Source organism: Wyeomyia smithii, chromosome 2 (genome assembly GCF_029784165.1).
Source record: "Wyeomyia smithii strain HCP4-BCI-WySm-NY-G18 chromosome 2, ASM2978416v1, whole genome shotgun sequence".
NCBI classification, from domain to species: domain Eukaryota; kingdom Metazoa; phylum Arthropoda; class Insecta; order Diptera; family Culicidae; genus Wyeomyia; species Wyeomyia smithii.
In genome coordinates this window covers 193671676-193692606 of record NC_073695.1, presented here as the reverse complement: position 1 = coordinate 193692606, position 20931 = coordinate 193671676, and the positions used below count along the sequence as shown (strand labels likewise).

General features: G+C 38.6%; 1 protein-coding gene across 2 annotated transcripts in view; it reads right to left on the bottom strand.

The window, feature by feature from the left end:
* Nucleotides 1–20931, bottom strand: part of LOC129725645 (uncharacterized) — a 73214-nt gene that overhangs the window by 4102 nt on the left and 48181 nt on the right. For both annotated transcript variants that reach the window (XM_055681695.1, XM_055681697.1), the window contains exons 3-6: nt 18667–18793; nt 1793–1913; nt 1118–1194; nt 40–421 (exon numbers count right to left, since the gene is read on the bottom strand). In XM_055681695.1, coding sequence (XP_055537670.1) covers nt 40–421; nt 1118–1194; nt 1793–1913; nt 18667–18793 — 707 coding nt within the window. The remainder of the gene's footprint in view (nt 1–39; nt 422–1117; nt 1195–1792; nt 1914–18666; nt 18794–20931) is intronic.

Below are 20931 nucleotides of genomic sequence, written 5' to 3'. Positions count from 1 at the left end.
ACTGAAGTGGATTTTCTGCTGAAGTTAAATAGAGCTTACCAGGAATAGAACCGATAACTGGATTGCTTTTCGATTACTCTTCGCAGCTGCTCCAGTTTGTCCAGTACTTTGGTGATAATTTTCACGCGTAGCTTTAGCCCATTGTGGAAAAAGTTGTGCAGGGCACCTTTGAACCCGTCCTCATTGAGCTCCCGGCCCCAGTACTTATCCTTCTTCATATAGTGATCAATATCGGCTTGGTAGACTTGCATCCCGCAGAGGCGAACGCCAAGAGACGCGGATGTGCTTGCGGCACATTTTGCCATCTGTTTGCTGCGTTTCTCCGCCGAGGCATCATCTCCATGCTGGCGGGTACCCATCTTCAGATCTAGGATGCAAGGTTGGCGGTAAGCCGATGTGATGTTTTCCAGCATGAGGAAATCTGTGGAAACAACAGATAAAACACAGTAGTATTATAATTTTGAACGCCATTCGACATGAAGGTTATAACAAATAAAACAAAAGTCACACATTTCGCTAATATGCTTGATGATGCATCGCACATGGGTGATAGACGGGCACAGCGTTGACTTGCGAGAGCTGTATGAGGTGATGAGCGAAACCAAAATCCTGCCCTGCAGATCGGCCTCGGATCGACGACATGCGCGCTGTTTAAAAGCGATTTGTGGAAAAGCAAACAAAACAGTCCGTCGGTTGCTTCTTCGTAGGATCCGGTAGCCGAACCTGTTTAACTTGTGTTGACAAACATAAAACAAACTGGAGTTTGTTTGGCCTTGCTACTACAGCATCGGTTCTCAGTTTGAGACTAATGAAACTCCGGATGAAACAAAAACAGTGACAAGTTTTCGGAGTAGACTTCAATTTCAAACTTTACTGAACCGAAGTGTGGTGGGGTGACAAAACAAACAATGATGCAGAGCAGCTTCTACTCCCAATGTTAAAACTGCGCACGAGGACAGACTACAAACGTAGACAGAGATGACGAGTGATGAAACTCTGACTTTGTGGACCGTGTGTGGATGTGTCTATTGTGCGATCAGCGATTGCATGTAGGTAGGGTACGCTAAATGTAGGAAAGGACGAAGCGCATTGGCGGCGATGATTCCGTGATACTAACATTGTTTATTGGAGTTGTCTATCTGTGAAATACTTTTTAACACCTCTGAAGGTATCCCATTCTTATGTATTTTCATCCTGCAAATAGAAGAAAGAGAAGTAAAACAAATGCCATTGATTAGTGCCAACCACGAAAGGAAACATAGGTTATTGGTTGAAAGTTTTTGAAGGTTTTTTTTTGTTTATGGATTTCGAAAGATTTACTACTTATTCTCAATTCAAGAGGACACTGGATAAAATGTTTATGCTCTACAAGTTATGATTTTGGATCACTCTGTTCAATCTGAGAAAGAGGAACAGACACAGGTTTTCTTTGCGATAGGTAAGCAATAATTTACCATTATCAGACCACAGGGCAGAAGCGAGTGCGTGTGAGCCGGGCGTGGGTGGATTTCGAAACAGTGGATTCACTGCTCCCACAATTGCGCTTTCGGATAGTAGCAGCCTATAGGGATACTATCGCGAACGGTCAGCCCAATTTTGTCGAGCCTTTTCGCTGGCTGGGAGGCAGCGATTCGAGCTCTGGCATGTTTTTCATGCGCGCCATTCAAGTCGGTGTCTCTGAGTGTGTACGTTTATGTCGCGCACAGTGACACGTATGTTTGAACAAAGCTGCAATTTGGATTACAAAATAGTGGTCATGGCAAGGGGAGGGGACCAAACAGGCGATACCTACCGAAGTACTTCCTCGCGCTTGCGCTTCGAGGCGGCGGGTTTGCGACCGGGGTCATCCCGGAAGCTGGGCGAGTAACGTTTTTCCAACTTGGTGCCACCCATGGTTGCGGCCTGCATGACACCTGCGTGGGGCGAAAAGGAAAACAGGAAATTAGTGAAATAAATCAATTTAGTTGAGGGTAGAATCGATGGAGGAGGATGGTTATTATACATTGGTAGTGTATTGGTATGTAGGCAGAAGAAATGTATTACAAATTGCAATATTTATCGACCACGAAAACTATTATCAACTCAGATAATAGGACGAACACCAACGTAGCACTTCACCAATCCAACAAAAACGGTTTGCATCATTCTCTAACATAGACGTATTAAGCTAGCCTTGATACACACTGAACGGCAAGCGGATATATAAATCACGAAACTGCGGGTAATTATCTTTGTTCGCGGGTTCTACGTTATTGCTCTAATTATCACCATATATTATAAAACAATGCAGCAAACGATCTCGATCAGCTCAGCTTTATTCAGTTTGTATAAGAAATCAATATAATGAGATTGTTTCCAGATAGTTTTTATTACGGACGAATGCAACAATTTAGTAAATAAACGTTGTGATGAAAATAACTTATGTTGTGTCACAATCGTATACAGGTCATGTAAAAAAAAGACACGATAATTCAACAACTAAGTGAACAATTGGGTCCTGAAGCTATACCAGTTCTTATATATCATTTGAAAAACCGCGCTTTCTGAGCAAAACGTGATTTTTTAGAAATGTTCATCGTTTTCCTTCAACTTTCAAATAAAGACTAAAAAACTACTCGAAATGTTTCAAATGACAGTTCGCCCATGTACGGTATATGGGAGAACTGTCACTTAATGCATTTCGGGCAGTTTTTAATTCTTTATTTAAAAATCGAAGGACAACAATAAACATTTTTCAAAAATCACGTTTTGCTCAGAAAATTGCTGAAAGATGATACATTAAAATCAGAAAACTGTCTAAAACTTTAGGACCAAATGGCGTTGCTCATTGCCCAGGAAATTGCTTTTCTTTCACACTTTCATTGTGAGAATGACATATTGATGTTAGACTCGCGATTTGTCCTGGAAGCTGAGGTGTAACTCATAACAGGCTACGTAACGTTCGAAACCATTCCATTACATTTTATTGTTGGCTTTCCCAGCCTTGAGAGATGTTTTCCAACCATTTTGAACTGAATTCGTAATTCATTTTTTTTTGGCCTTCGAAGTGTTTTCAAATGTTTAGACCTATATTTGTAAGGGCTTTTACGCATTTTAAACTAAGTTTAATATAGTTTTTTCTCAAGTTTGGTTCATGAGCTCCTTCGAACCGTTTTATTTTCAATTTCGAATAGTTTTCTGTTTTTCACTGTTTTACGTTTTTCAGGCTCTGGCTTTTTTTTGGCTGAATTTTGATTATGTAAGTTGGCTTCCAGTTATATCATGGTGCAATTTTGACTATTTTGCTTCTGGTTTTTCTAGCTTTTTGGAGCGGATTTTGGGGTCTATTGTATTGTTTTTTCTGGTGTTTAGAAGTGCTTTCAATCATTCAAATAAATTGTGATTATATTCTTGTCGGTTTCTCCTGGACTATATAGGCGTTCGCAAATATTTGAACTCCTTTGCTGGCTTGAAGAAGTTATTATGTTTTTATGACTAATATGAGATCAACATTTCAGATTTTTTTAACAAAAATTTACAGCAACTAGAAATCATTTCTGCTTTTGGTCTCTTCCATCTTCAGAACCATTTACTGAAAAATTTGGAATTATTTTTTACTGTACTCTTTCCTGTTTGTTTGGTACGTTTCTGAGCCATTTTAGGTTGAATTTGATGGGATTCTCTCGTTCATAACTTTTCCGCTCCAGGAGGTATTGGGCTGAATTCAAAATTGTTGACATTTTTTTTATATTCAATCACTACATAGAAAAACAGAAATAAATGCTTTTCAATTTTTCTGGGTAAAAATATGTCCACGTGGACAAAGAGGAAAAGCATGTCTGACCACCGAAAAGTGGACGGCTCCCAAACGTATCATCAGCGTAAACTGCTTAATAATTTACAGTTTCTAATGCAAAGCACGAATATAGTATGACTATCTTATTTTCAGAACTAAACATCATAGGTCCGAATACAACGTAGATACTAAGTTTAAAATATTTCCATTCGTTTATGTTTAATCCCAAACCCAATCAATCTGCTTTCTAGCATAATAAATCGCTAATCACGCTAGTAGCATTTTTCAATGTGCGAAACTAATGGAATCCATTAAACATTTTTCAGACGTCTTAATTTACAAATATATACGATACACTAATGGCATTCAGAATATTTTCAGCTCTGAAATAACAACGGTATTATGCCGAATGAGTGGCAGTTTCTGGAGCGATGACAAAAGGCTTCAAACTAATAGTGCCCCGATGTCTATGGGAAAACTGACTTATCGGAAGAGCTCGCGATAATAATGCTTAGTTGGTTGCTTAAGCAAGAAAACAAATTCGCTCGGTCTCTCGTAACATTTCCAAACAGATACCAAGAAAAGTGCTAGCAGAAATAATCTTCAATACCAGGTAAATGAAATACTGCCATCAATTTCGCCGCGCAATAAACAAAATCTTTCACAGCCTCGTAGCGGTGGAGTATGTTTTCCGCACTGATGAAAGTATGTTTCCACTTGTGTTGAAAATCAAACCCTCCTCCGACTGTTACTCTCCCTCGTTGGAAAAAAGCCATTGAAATCTAGCGATTCGCCGCCGTTCGGCGTTGTTGGAATTTTGCTATTGACCATCGCGAGCGTACATCTTGGCGCCGTCGCGCGTCCAATCTCTTACGGTAGCGCCGACGACCGAAAACGACGTCCGAACCGAGTCGAGTTGAGTTAAGTGGCGGCCCGGGGGATTATTTCGCATTTTTGTTACTCTTTTATGGTGATTGCTCCCAAACGTCGCCGCCGGCCGAGAAAATATCCATGGATCACGGTCACTTTCCTTCAATAGGAATGTGTATGTAGACACTTCGTAGAAGAAAATCTTAACTCAGCGAAAATAAAAACGGACAAGTGGATCCAGATGTATGCCACGGGTCATATTTTTAGTATTTACAGGCGCCATGGAGTGGACGTAACGTTCTGCTTGATCGATTCTATCGGCTGAAAACATGACAGGATGAACGCCCAGCTTTGATATTAGTTTGCACTGGTTACGGCCAAGTCACATGGCTGAATATGTGTTATTACGACGATTAATAAAACAAACTAAATGTCACATTTTAGCGATTTTTTTTTCGACCACGGCTGTCCTGGTGACCGATAAAATGCATGTCGATCCATAAAGGCTGTGTGTCTTTTGTGTGTGGAGTGTGTTTTGGTTTTTGGGCGGCAGCTGTGCCATTCGAGAAACGACGGTGATAATTGCGGTATGAAAATGGTCGTCCGTCAACTCTCGCGTTTTTTTTTTCGTGTGTTGTGTTGTGAAAAATGTCGTCGCAGTTTTACATATGTAGGAACGGACGGGGACACAAAAAATCGGATGATGTTGCGCTGGCCGCTGGATGATTCACACGCTCCAAATGCTTGGCTGGTTTACGGCGCACGCCGTGTCAGAATCGGCTTATTATACAACTTCAATGCACCTCGGATTTTTCTTCACCAAAAGTTAGTTTAGGGTCCAAGCTTTCAAATAAAAGTGGTTTTAAAATATTCTATCGGGGAAAACTTAAATAAAACGAGTTTGATTTTTTTTCCTAATTTTCGACAATTTTTGCTCATTTATGGAGACACTAGGTTTATTGAAATGCATGGTATGGTAACGTTATAAGCAATGTTTGTGTGTGTGTGTGAGAGAGAGAGAGAGAGAGAAGAATATAATCTCGAATCTCGAATTCTATTCCGCCAATACTTTTCGATAAAAGTTCAGACTAAAACTAATGTTTTCTTAATCTCACAGTCACTTCTTTATTTCTAAAAATACGCAAAGTTGCTTTGGGTAGTAATGCCTACACACTCATAAAGGTTTATTGAATTTTGATAGGGTGCTGCCAAAGTCTGATCGAGCTGGCACGAAATCCTTCACAACTTTTGTTCGAATTTCGCACAACAAATGTGTGAATTGCATAATGCAAGATTTGAATAATGAGTACATTGACATAGATCGAGACAGGAATTTATATCATATCCAAAAAAATTGTGATGTTTTGGTAAACTTGGTTTCAAGCGAACGATCAGTTTAGGAACACTCAAAAAACCGTGGTTTATTTTCGTGAGCCGATTCATGGTTTTACCAAACCTAATGCCTTCTTTATTGTTATGCTTCGCAACAGAGCGTATATATGGATATCGCAAATTCATCAATTGTTTTTGCGAAAGCTGGTTGGCTTAAGGATATCCAATAACTCCGAAGATTCTAAGATACAATAAATTTTAATGTAACCGAGTTTTGCTTTGCAGCAAATGAAGGACTTGGACGGTGTTCGGAACACACCATTGAAATTATTCACCATGATTCTGCTAAAACACGGATGAATCATTGAGTTCCTAAAACGCAAGAAAGACATAAGCAGAACATCATACAACAACTAAAATCAGTGTGCAAATATGGAAAATAACCAACACTGCAAGTGTATTTATTATTTTCGTCATCACTTTATATGGAACCACAGTAAAAAATACATTATCATAAACATTTTGTATTATTCTTTTCCTATCGACTACACAGACATACACTACACAGTGTTCTCCTTATTCACCCCCCCCCCTTCTCACTTTCTCTTTCATCTACACATACACACACATACAGACACTGTTTATACCGTTACAATACCATATGTTACAATGTATTCAGCGTCCCCGTATACGGGTAAAAATTATGGAAATAGTGAAAAAAATTCAAACTCATTTTATTTTAGTTTTCCCCGATAAAATATTTTAAAACGACTTTCATTTGAAGGCTTGTACCCTACACTAACGTTTGGTGAAGAAAAATCCGAGGTGCATTGAAGTTGCATAATAAGCCGATTCTGACACGGCGCGCGGCGGTTATTTGCCCTCTGTGTTACTATATGATAGCATAATTTGAGTTTATTGTTTTCTTGTTACAATTTTGATGGAATGTTTAAGTGAAAGTAATTCGCATAGATTTACACCATAACGCAATTTTTATCTTGGAGTCTAACAAAAAAAAATCTTGATGGTGGAAAGACATTACAATTAAAACTGCAAAACACCGCTACCTATAATAATGCGAGCAATTGCAACGAATTTCTCGTTACTCCGAAAGCACTGCCCTATCCATTGCCCGTTCCGGAACTTTCCGTTCCGGTTCCGCTCCGAACAACAACGTTTCTATACAAGAACTTGAACTAAAAACTTTACGTGGATTTCCAATATTAACATTGATATTGCTAGTCAAATAACGAAACTCGAAAGTTCATTCCAACGTATTCGATAACATATAAACACGATTGCGAAAAAAAACTTCTGCGTTGCTAGAGAGGTTGTACTTGTGACTAATATATTGTTATTTTTCAATTATCATAATGGTAAAAACGGTTCATTAACACTATTACCAACTACCCTAATTTCAAATCCAGGAAAAAACGTTACTCCTGACGTAGTATCCCCCATCAGAAGTAACGCTTTTTCCTGGATTTGCAATTGGGGTAATAACCTCTGTAGATGAAACGGTCCACATACATTCAAAATTAGATTATTAATAAATAAATTTTAAGTTTGAAAAATATCCAAATCTTGCGAGCTGGTAGTATGAATCAATTTGATCTCTCATGATTCACGAAACAATCACCCTACAAAAGAGTATTTTCTAACTTATCTATATGACATGAATCAAAAAGAGCCACGCGCAATCACAATCATTTTACGTACATTTCAAGTGTAGCACCGATTGTCGGTATCGCTAGACAATACGATTCCTGTCTAAAGCGCAGTATGCAGTTCAAAAAGAAATTCATTTTCCTATCTCAATCCCATGTAAAATTCAGGCAATGAAATTTCTTCTGGTAGCTAGTACGCAGCTAAAAAGAAATCATAAACCGAAATGGAAAACAAAGTTCACTTGCTGTGAACACTGCTGTGAAGCAAAACGTCACTTTTTTTTGCACGGAATAATTAGCACTGACATTATTCAGGTACTGAAAGTGACAGGCAGTTGATTGGTCGTCTCACACCCAGCGATGCCAGATTGGAAGACATTAGCCTACATTCAAAATATTTTTCATGTTATAGTTACCGGAAAAGTTACGTGAATATTTTCCACTATCGTTTTCTAGTAAATTCTACGTGATTGTCATTTGAGTTCATGAAATCAAAAGAAATAATTATCGGTTTCCGTTAGACACTACTAGAAATTTGGGAAATAAATATTGAAATTCAGTCCGCGCCCAAATTTGAGTTCATCATGGCCTGGTGAGATGAATTATCCTTTGAAACTTATTCAGTAGATGCAAGCATTTCATGTGAGTTTCACGTAGAATTCATCTACTGGTAAACGACGAATTTGCATACCTGAGTGATTTATTACGCAACATATTTTGATAGTTTCTAAAACGCGTTTCCTATCTCATAAAAATTAGAGAGATAAATGAAAATTGTACATTTCGTAAAACGTGATTGCTATCAGATATCACTCAGGTATGCAAATTCGTCAATTCGTAAATGAATAAAACAACATAAAAACTGATGAATATTACGACCTTCTCGGGGATTGTTATTGTCCACTGCAGCTGTTTCCGTTCAGGTAACTCTTCCACCTTTGAACTGAAGCTGTGTGAAACCTGTATGCTCAAGTCTCAAGTTTATTAGGATTTTTCGAAAATTCACTTATTTGCAAGCCATCCAGAAATTCTGTTCTATGTTCAGAATCAGACTGTTCTATGTTCAGAATCAGACAACAGCTTCGCCATTTTGATTTCTGGTTCATTTCGCGCAGAGAATTCACGCGATACATCCTGTTTGACGTTGTCAAGTTCACGTAGATGGTACGTGATTAACCATGGTATGCATGAGATTTTCACGTAGATGTTATGTTTGTCACATAAATCATGCAAAATGACAGGAAATGAACAAGTATAGGAACTTTCACGTAACAATAACGTGAAAAATATTTTGAGTGTACGATGAAGACATCCATTTTTGTGACGTGAAGACATTGGAGAAAACATGTGAAGACATTGAAAAATATGTGAATGACCCGAATTTTACATTAGTGCATTAGTAGTGACCTGTATTTTTTTTGCTCGACAGTTTTCGATTTGCCGGAATGTTTTTTCAGCCATCGGGCTTCGGGTAGGAAGACATTTTTTCGCGGACCAGACTTTTGAAAAAATTACCTGGCATCCCTGCTCTCACACCAGATCGCGGTAAACATGTATGTTCGAGTGTTCTAGAAAAAAGGAAAAATCATGCGCTCACTCACGTCAGATATCGTTACTGTGAAGCATTCTCAGCTGTCAAAATTCCGTTTAGTAAAAAGGGCAAAATTTCGTGAACCTCTTTTCTTTTCAACTGCGTACCACGCTTAAGTAATCAATTAACAATAATAAAACAGACCGTGTGCGAGCGAAGCAGTAAAATTTTAATCAAGCTATCGGTACCCCAGCAATGAAACGTTTGTCGCCAATGGATGCAATAGTGAAGGCTATGACGCATTCTAAAGAAAAATAAAAAGGAAAGAAATAAATCTACGAAAAGCCACGCGAGCTGTGCGGAACCTGTAGAAACCGCTTGAAGCCAAACGATGTTATCGCGGAGTCAAGCTCCGTTTCACACAGCTCCAAAGCGGCAGGATTTCGTCACAGCGTCCAAACAGAAGATATAAAGTGGTTCACTATCTCCCGAAGTGATTATTTCATTAGCAACAAGCATACGTCTTCAAGAGATAAGATAGTAAACGGTTCCCGGGTGCACAACCGAGCCATGTACTGCCGTCGTAAGCTTGGTATCACCTGTTTTGTTTTGGATAATGATCCGACGTGTGGAAAGAAACACGTAAGAACCGACGGGTCGAAAAACTGGTTGATTTGATCCTTTGCATCCGCCAAACGAACGAAAAGTTCACGTCCGAAAATATCCGCAAACATATATATTTATAAACAAACCGAATACCACTCCGAACCGGTCCGTTTGTTTTGCTTTCTACTGCGAGCATTTTTTTCTTCCATACGAAAACAAGTTTTAGTTCAATGAGCGAATACCACCTCAGTTCACGCGTCGGATAGCAAAGCACCATCAATTGCAATCAATTCGTCATTATCAGCCGTTTGTTAGTCATTCAAAGCATATAGTACGAAATGCAGTATCTACCTCGCAACAAAAACTTATCTTGATACAATTGCGATTGGCACGAAAATAGCGACTTCACAGGCAACTAACGTTCGCGGGCGTTTGAAACGATCGGAAGCTTAGCTGAACGAGTGAATTCTCCGGGTAATGACTTAACACTTAGTATCACTTGCATCGTGATAAACACAGCGATGCGGCTTAACAAAGTCAGGCACTCGTTGATCGATGCTCAAGGTTGAGTGATTCACAGCCGGTAACTTTGTTACCAAGTTCGACATACATGAATGTAAACAGGCTGTCACATCCCGTACCGATGCTAACTCAGTTCACGGCCTCAATTCTTTATTTTGAACAGGGTAATACGGTGTGAATCACGATAGAACCGCTTCGAACAGCATTGTTTGGTCGAAATCTGTAATACTAATTCGAGTGAAGATTGAATAAGCTGTTTGAATATAAGCTCAGGCCTTTCGTTACAGGAATGGAATAAGGATTTAATATTCATGTTTTACCCACCTTTTAGAGCACACAAATCGTGCAAAAGTATAGAAAATCTCAAACAAAAAACGTAACGTACGAGAACGGCTGATCGACTAAACAAAGGGAAATTGTGAGTAAACACGTGCTGTAGAGACATTGTAACGGTCGAAGCTTGATGCAGCGACCTCTATAATTCAAATTTGAAACACGATATCGATTATAGGTAACTTTTTCTAGTTTACAAAGCCTCGGAATTAAAAAAAACGGGCATCGCCAAAATAAACGAAAAACATTATTTTGAAACATAAAAGTTGTTCGGTAAAAATTGATTTTAACGAATTTTTAGTTTAGATCAGTACTTGGGCGATGTAGATATTGATTCTAGGATAGTTTTAGCATGATTTAAGCCAATAAAAAAATTTTTTTGCTGGATAATACCCCTAATCGATGAAAAAAATGCACATGATATCATCGATATCGATTTTTTTAAATACCAAATGTCTTAGAAATGCATGAAACATCGAGATCTGGTGTAATCCCGAAAAAAATCGACTTTCTGCGGCTTTGAAAACTTTGACCTTCGAATTTCGCTTGGAAGTAGTGCTTCGTCTTTTCGAAAAGAGTACCCAGTCAAACTTTCAGCTCAACCGGACTTCGGGGTGTTCCCAATGCCTCATACCGATCAAAATTTCACTTTTCGATCGATGAAAAAATGCACAGATATGAAATCGTCGATACCAATTTTTTTTCATGCTAAATATCTTGGAAATGCCTCCCAGCCTCCCAGCTGGTCCCGAGGTACGATGCTGGCCTAACAAGCCAGTTGTCGTAGGTTCAAGTTTCGGCTCGGGAGAGACTGTTAGTATTAGTAGGATCGTAGCGCTGGCCCCGCAATTGTCCTGTACACTTAACAGTTGGCTGCGAAGTCTGTGTCTAATTAACCGAAGGCCGAGTTCCGAATCGGAATGTAGCACCAAGGCTTTGCTTTTTTTATCTAAGAAATGCATGAAACGTTGAGAACTGATGTTATCTCGAGTGACAAATTTTATTCAAAGTTTTCGGGAAAAAGCAATTTTAAACGCTAATTCACAAATACGTTTTCATAAAAACTATCCATTTTAAGTTGTGTCAGTCTTGAAATCAACTGACGATATACAGGGTGGTAAAATCATTCAATAGGTGATAGAAGACCCTATTCGGTGAAAAAACCCTTCTACGCATATGGCTAAAGTTTAACTACTGCAGAGTTATTCACTTTTTCAGTTTTCGGTTATGTTGCCTTTAACGAGCTCTAGCACAAAAAGTGTGATAGCTAGCTCAATTCTACTGGTTTCGTTAGAAAGCTGAGAAAATTTGGTTAACAATAGTGTCTCAAAAACGTCAAAGTAGAGAGAATAAAAAGCACTTAAAAAGGAACAAATGTGAAATCAAATGTTTTTTGAAATCTGAGCTGCACTTTTTTATCTGAAATATGTAATAGACATGGGTATTGTTGTTAATTAAACTAAACATTGAAGTCTACTCTACAAGTTGTACTCTTTTAGTTTAGCTGCTATTCCACTTTAAAGGCAATAAGCTGCGTCTTCATTTAGTGTAGTAAAATTCACAACTTTCTGCTCACACAATTTATATGGGCAGTTGTCCACGTAAGGGAAGTCTGTCCACGTGGAATGTGGATGGGCCCAAATGGCTGCCACACTTTTTCACATATATTATAAATACACTCACGATCAACCGTCATTTCAAATAACGTGCAGTATTCAACCAAACGTTGGCTGCGTCCTGTTGTTTACATCCAAAAGAAACAGATGCTGTCATTTCTTCTAACATTTGGTGCGAAATTTTGAAAATGCGTGGCCTTTCTCTCGAGCAAAGAAAACAAATTGTGCAGTGGTCTTTCTATAAGAAAATTAGCCAGAGAAGAAGGTATAAGTGTCGGAGTAGTTCAAACCGCATTGCGGAGGTATTGTGAAGAGTGCACATTTACTGATGCCCCAAGACGTGGTAGAAAACCCGGGCCTGTTGATCCCACAATGGACAAAAAGGTTAAGGAATACTACAAGCGGCATCCTTCAGTATCAGTACGAGATGTGGCGAGAAAGCTTGGAACCTCGGCGAGTAACGTTATGCGTGCCAAGGGAAGAATAGGTCTGCAGACCCGTCGGAAGCAGAAGCAGCCAAAACGAAATCCAAAACAAGCTGAATCTGTGAAACCGAGAGCTCGGAAGCTTTATTTCAAACTTCTGACCAATAAAATGGGGTGTGTTATCATGGATGACGAAACCTACATAAAACTGGACTATAAGACTCTACCAGGACCGCAATTTTATACATCACCGAAGGGAAAGGATGTCCCTGGACCAGTGAAAGCCATTTACACCGAAAAATTCGGCAAGAAGGTAATGGTTTGGCAGGCCATTTGTGAATGTGGGAAAATATCTCGTCCATTCATTACGAATGACACAATGAATGGTAAAATTTACGTAAAAGAGTGTTTGCAGAAAAGGTTGTTACCCATGGTTAAGCAGCATAACAATCCTCCAATCTTTTGGTCCGATCTTGCTTCCTGCCATTACTCTAAGGATGCACTAGGGTGGTATAAAACAAATAATGTCACATGTGTCCCAAATGAGATGAATCCTCCAAACTGCCCTGAACCGTAGATTTCTGTAAATATTTCGAAAAATTCAGTATAGCCATAGAAGCGAAAAAATCCGTAGATCAACGGAAAAATCAGTCAGATTATGATGCCACATCGAACACTCCATGTAACCGTAGAAAAGATTTAAAAAAAAAGATGTTCGCTGTGTGGTATTGTTCTTCATTCGTTGCGTGCCGATCCAAAGACGAGCACCAAGCACCGAGCGCGTATAAGGGAGAAAGCAAAATCTACATTTTGGCTGAATTGTGATCAAAAACGTTCAATTCGAGCTAAAAAAAAAAAACAACAATGTGGTTAACGTCTTTTTGTGGGAAAACATCTAAATACGTTGGAAACAGTACTAGTTTTTCACAGTTCTGCTTCCAGAATGTTATTTTTTGCATTCATTTAGGCATGTAGAAGCTGTATTTAGTGAATTAAAGTGAAAGGTAAATTGTTATTCGGAAAGTATCAAAGCACGCGTGATACTAATTAGCTAATGAAACCCAAAAAACTACACACAGGTCATAAATAATATTGTATAATCATTTAATTATGACAGGACCGACAAAAGGTCAATGTGGGAATCGCTATTCCAACACTTGTTGACAGATATTCACATCCCACTTTTAATTGTTTAGGCAATTCTCTGTTCTGTTGAATGCAAATCTAGGTACCTAATTAAAATGAATTTTCCCAGAAATTTGCGAAAAAAGTTATGAATGACAGATGCCGACGGCAAATGAAAAAGCATAAAAAAATAAACAACTGCGCCCGAATAGATCCTAAATTAGACATCTAACATGGGAATTTTCTAGCGAGTTCTTCATGTATTTTCTTTTACCACTGTTGGCTCAGTTCAAATTGCTCACAGCACCATCCTGTACCAAGCAATGGATAGTGCATGATGCAATGTGGTTAAGAAACATACACTTTTTCGTTAGTCTATTACTGTAAATACCAACCGACTGGCAGACAAACGAAACGTTAAGCATCACCGCGTACATATGTCACGTTTTGTGCGGATGTCGTAACCGGGAACAGCAGAGTAGTTTTATGCTGCTTTGGTTGCTGTCGTTATGTCACGATAAGCCTAACCACACCGCCCCGTATTTAGGTAAGTGAAGCTCTTACAAGCATACAATGTTTTCACTCCTCAGGATAGGTTAAGGTAGATTAGGTTTTCGCCATTCTTTTCACTAATGACTTCCAAAGCACTCGAGCGCGAAAAACAGCTCTGGATATGAACGTACAACATTCTGTGAATGGAAATTCGATTCACTTTTAGGGGTGTTTGTATTTGGCAACATTTTAGCTTTTTTACGCTGAAGGTATGCAGGGGAATACTCTGTATATAGGTAGATATTTTGAAGATGGGTTAGGCGAACCGTATTTAAATAAGTTGTGTTTCCTGGTCACCACAAAAGATAGCATTCGTGGTGTAACATTTAAAAGAATTTACTGCATGATGTGATCGTAAAGCAGTACCAACATACCTATAGATGTCTGCATCTGCTCAAGTCAGGGCACCGAATTGAAGTGCAACGGGATGCATATATTTATATATAACTACTGAGTATTCCCTATCTTCACAGCAATTCTCGCTGCTGCTGATTTGATGAAACGGATAGAGGCATAGCTGTGGAAATAAACCACAAAAGGATGGACCTTTGTGTATGCGCTATCCCTGTCCTCATAATTCATAATGTTTATCTGGTTTGAATCGTGGTCTACAACGGCAGTAACTACTAGGGCGGAGCTTCTGAAAATGCACCCTGACCACGACATCGGAGCACAACGAGCCTTATCGGATACCGGAACTACCCTAGCTTCCGGCACGCTCAACTGCTGTCCTGCCGTTAACCTTGGCCACGAAACATGCAGTAAATATTCAACTCAACTGAGCAAAAAAGGACAAAAACTGTACAGTTTTGCGTAATACAAAGTGATGACTTTTTTCCTAAATGGTCAATAATGGAGACAAGGTTCTCGAGCGGTGAAAAATGTTGTAATACTTTCCAGGATTTACCTACGCTCAAAGTTTCTCGCATAGAACATTTCTTCGAAGGGTAGATTTGCTTGAGGGATAAATCTAAAAATTTATTTAAACCAATCTTTTTTCACTTTCCATTATGGAAGCCTGCGAACATATTTTTCGAAACGTAACCTTATCTTACACAGCTTTGCTTGAGTAAAAGGAATGCACATACTGTCTAAAAATAGCACACGCTTCCTTAATTTCATTGAAAACCACCCTGTTTACGAAGCATCCAGTGTCTAAAGAACCCTTACAAAACAATAGATGTTTATCGCTAATCGCTTTGTGCTAATTTTATAACTGAGCTACATAGAAGCACGAAGCACAATTTCTCGAAACAACTGCGAACAAAGACAAATTAAAATGTATTGTGAAGCCTAATGTAAAAATCACAGTGCTTTTTTTTCTATTAAACTCAACCGTTTTTTTCTGTACTTCAGCTGCAATATATCTCGCGCTGTGTTTACACCTAATGTGTCAAAATAGAATAACAATCGCGTGGGAATACAATTTCATGTGCAGGATAACGTAGGAAATGATGCTATGAATGAACGAAGCGTTAAAATTGGCGAGTGGCAACAAAAGTACACGTCGGTTATTGAAAACCATTGAGTATTCAGTCACAGACAAATGGCGGTTCGGTTTGAGGAGAATAAACGAAAGGATTATTGAATCGTTTGTTTACCCAAGTGGTAGTTACTGATGCTGTTTGCGAAAAGCTAAAATAGTCTTTAGAAAAATAAAAAAAATGTTAGATTTATTTTTGTTTCTAATTTTAAACAATATGTTTATGAATATGATGTAAAATATTCTTATTAGGAAAAACGTAATTCTAGCAGAAAATCGACAAGAATGTTCAAACAAAATTGCTCCGACCTATCTTTAGTTCGCGAAAATCTATTTGGGGGTTTTCGGGATAGTTAGTGACTAGTTCATAGCTGGGTTCTCCACCTGTGGACAAATTTTAAATTTTGTACGATTGTAAAAAATACCCCAAACCAATAAAGTATGATGGTAATTTCTCAATCCATTAAAATGTCTTCGAGACAAAACTCCATCCCTATATTTTATTCCAATTTTGTAACTCGAAAAAACGTGGGAACCACCTAAAATTAGGTAATCAATCAAACCAAACAGAGTGTGTGAAGTAAAAATAACCTTTAAATTGTAACCACCAGAGAAAATTAGAACATTCTTCGCCAGTAACGGTGTCCAAAGATGGACTGACGCTGATCAACGAGCGCTAGATTCACCCTTAGCAGAGCATCGCTCCCACGGAGGAAAAATGCGGCCGACCATGTGTGACAATTCCGATCGGCGAGGGAGTGATCTTCAGCACCACGGAGAAGAAAAAAAATGCAAAAGGTGAAATTGTTGCGATCGTAGGGAAATGCCAGCTGCGAGGGCAAACTAATTATAAACCAGAGAGCACGATGGAAATTCTTTATTTCATTATCCCGGTCAGTACATTCCAATCTGTTCGCCGGAGGGAACGTTGCTGTTGCTAAGCTAAATTGAAAACCTAGTAAAAATGATACAGTGTGGCAGCTGGAATGCGTCCGCCGGAGGTTTGATGGGATGGGACGGGTGTGCCTATTGGCGAATGGTTGGATTATCCGTTTTATCCAATTAGAATTTAAAAAAAAAACGTGCGGTGATATTATTCGTTGGATAAAAACAAACCAAACATCAGGGGAGTGAGATAAGGTTTCCAATGTCATATGACCGCCACAAGCCGTGTTGCCACAAGCCAGTCGCAGAAAAACAAGCACAGAAAAACACTGACCTACACCCACAATGCGCCAAGTATAACAATCAACAGGAAAATAAACATCCGTTTAGAGCTGTAAAATTTAAATTGTACCAAATGGTCGTTGCCTAACAAACGAGTAGTGAATGCAGGTTCCTTGAAACAGGAACAATCCTATTTGCCGAGCTCTGGAGGATGTATTGACCTGCATCGGTGATGAATCGAATAGAGAGCAGTAGAGTTCATTATCGCTTCTGTGCACGGTTCGACCTGGCAGATGTGTGACCTTGGGAAAAGCGTGGCCCTGTGTCGTTGTGCAAGAGAAATATCGCATCGTCAACGGTGCCCACGTCATTCAAAAAGATGCCACTATCGGCGTTAGGTGCACAGGTTTGAGAACTAGTGTTACAATTCCGAAAATAGAAAATGTCCCTTCGCATTTCACGATGATGACAACGACGACAAACGCGGGCATGTAAAGGTTTTCAAGTACGTGCGCGCATGTTTGTTCAACGCAACGAATCTTGCTAAGGTTGCCGCCGGGGGAAAATGAACCCCAAGGGTACTCGGGTGCTCAAGTCGAAGGAAAGAGTTGTGAAATTTGCCTGGAACAACCCATTTTTTTTTGCTACCATTTGTGGAGTTAAGTGCTAGAGGAGAATAACGCTTAGGCTACTGACATACTGAGGCGTCAAATGAAGCGAAGCGTTGAGCGTTTGAGAAGCGGAATAAACAGAAGCGTTGAGTGAAGCTTCCTATGACATACTGGAGCGAGCGTCGCAAATGCGTTGTGTTGTCATATTCCTAGATTCCAGTAGCGGTTTTGTTTGAAGGAAATATGAATTCGTCCAATGAAGATTTTTTGCTTCTTCAAGCACGGTTAATTACGTTTTTAGTAAACATAGAGAATTTTTTATGAAATAAAATAATATTACTAAAGTGAGTTGCGCTACAGACGTAGTAAAAAATATAAGAAATTATTCTAAATTTTAAACCCGTTGACCCCGAGCAACGTTCAATAGTTTATAATATCTGTTAGGATTTGAATAACCCATGTGAGCACAGCTAGTTACTCAGCGGCTTGCATTTTCGCGACCAAAGAAGTTCAGCATGCTAGATTTCTGGCCATTCAAATCAAAACTCAACAATATCAATCAATAATATCAGTGCTATTTTCCCGACGACCTGAAATTTTTTCCCGATAGTATTTTCTATCATGCTTTTTTTCTTTTTTCAAATTTAAGACCAAAATAAAGCAAATATTAAGTACCTGCTACCTGGCGATATCAGGTTTAGTCTGAACATGGATTTACTGCACTAACATTTTCTAAACATTTTAACATTTTCTAAACGAAAATGTATTTTATTTGCTTCTTTCAATTACCAAACCACAACAAAGCAAATATAAAGCACCTTGCGATGAAAGATTTAGTCTGCACGAGGTATTACCGCGTAAGTATACGCGCGTCAAAACACTACTCGTACTGTTTCGCCGCCTCTATCGACGCGTCTTTGCCGCTCCAGTATGACCGGTTTGAGCGTTTCATATAGACGTTCGAAGAAGTAGCTCTGACGCTTTTGCGACGCTTTTTGCTCCGCTTCATTTGACGCCTCAGTATGTCATTAGTCTTAGAGTGTGCACTTACCTCGATACTTTGGAACGAACTGTTGGATATCACTAGGAATGTTTTGGTAGAACTCTAGTTCACGCAGATTCAACGGTTTGATAACGGTGCTCTGGTTCAACAGTAACAAACGCGTGTGGCCACCGACCTGCGGATTTCGAAAAGTAAGTAATATAATAGATCGTTATTTTTTTTCAGAGTAGTTTAAATAGGTGATGTTATATAATACACACTGAAGATAAAAATGACTGAGGAAAAAGAGATGTTGTTACTTAAACAAAGCTCTTTAGTCATGTCATTACTCTATATTTTGTATCTTTCAACTCTCTAGTGCCCGAGGTCGCCTTTCGACGGGTTTCAGTAAAATCATTATAAATTTTTACAAGCAATGCGTATTTTTACTCGTCGAAAGGCGGGCTTGGATACTAGAGGGTTTAATGTATATTGTAAAATATATGTTGGCTTTGAGAAGAAATTGATTTTAAGTTTAGTAAAGCGGGCAATGTATGCAGTTTGCGAGGATGCGAAAATGAACGGGAATAGAAGGTGTGAATTTTAGGCTTAGAAATTTTTTTCGAGACGTTTCCCCGTCTGGACGAGGGAAAAATTTTTCTAAGCCTAAAAGTCACACCTTCTATTCCGTGAAGTCTGGGTTATTATGAGTGTCATATCACTGAAGTGAAAACGGAATAAGCGACGTTTCGCACGGAACTATTTCACGACCATTTTGACCGGTGAAATGATTCCACGAAGATGAGATAAGCTTGAAAATCTATTAATTTCTCATCTAACGATAAATATTTGATTAATTTTTTAAAAACGAAACGAATCAGAATTCGATCCGTGCCTCAATGCGGTCAACGTTTCAACTTTTTGACCGATGGAAAAAATGTACAGTAGTTCATGAAATTTTCGATACCGGAAAATATTTTTTTTTTTGATGCCAAATGTCTTAGAAACCCAGAAAACGTCAAAATCTGATGTTATCGAAAAAAAACCGGAAAATAATTGACTTTCTGGGACTAAGGCATTTTTGAGCTGGGAAACATTCTCATTTCACCTGTCCTATTCTCAATTTCATTCCATCTCACTTGAGGTTGGATCGGGAAAAGGTCTCAAAAAGTGAAGTGAGCGTGAAGTGACTTCCGTAATAAGCACCACTATTTTCAGAAGATTTTCAGCAAAGTTGTCACGAAAAGCTTTGCTTAAGACACTAGTCCTTTAGCTTAGATTTTTTTTAAATATCTCAAAAACTGTAGCATTTAGAAGGCAACATTGTTTGGCATATATTTGAGCCGTTTAGAGCAAAATTGGTACATATACCATTTTTTCACTTTGCGGGTTTTTTGTATAAATTGATGCAGAACGCAATAACATACCATAATATCAAACAAAAGCCGAGATCTGATAACTTATACTTATGTTGGAAAAATGTTGAAATAAATTTACTTTTCGAGTGTTTTCGTTTATCGCGTCTCCTGAAAAATTTACTTAACCCTCTAGTGTCCAAGTGCCGGTCTTCAGTTGAACCTCTAAAAAGCTTTAATCAATACTTAAAAAATATCTATAACATTTCAAAGTGATTTTTCAAATTCCGTCTGAAAATTAATTTGGGCACTAGGGGGTTAATGGCACATGTACCACTTTTGCTCTCAACGGCTCATTTGTACATCATCTAAACACACAATTTTGCAGGAGATACCAAAAAGATAGATATACAGAGCGAATTATTGCCAAAAATGTAAAAGAATATGTCTTGTTGATCTGCATATCAGGCAATCAAGATACTGGAAGGGGCAAATGTTTCAATCCATTTCGTTGTGTCGTGTCTGAACATTGTTGCCTTCTAAGTGCTACATTTTTTCAGGTAATTAAAACTGTCTACAGTAAAGTTTTTCGTGGCAACATAACCTACAATTTGACTGAACGCACCATTTCTCTTGCAAGATAGCAAAATTAGATTTTGCAGCGCCACTAGCCGCCGAGTTCCCAAAAGTTCATATTTTTCTTTTTATTTTACATATTTAAAAAAAAATATCGAATGTACAAATCTGTGAAAAAAATGCACTCAACTTTTTCGATACGTGATAACAAAGCGTATTTTTTAAACTCTTATTTGTTTTACTCAGAATGTATTCCAGAAGTTTGTTTTTTAGCTTTGAAGTTTTACATCTTCCAAGAAGAAGCTAAATAACACAATCGACGTGTAGTGGATACACCGTTTACGGCTGCTTTTTTATGCACAAGCGCTTCATAAACACCCCTAATATGTATCTTCTTCGAGAA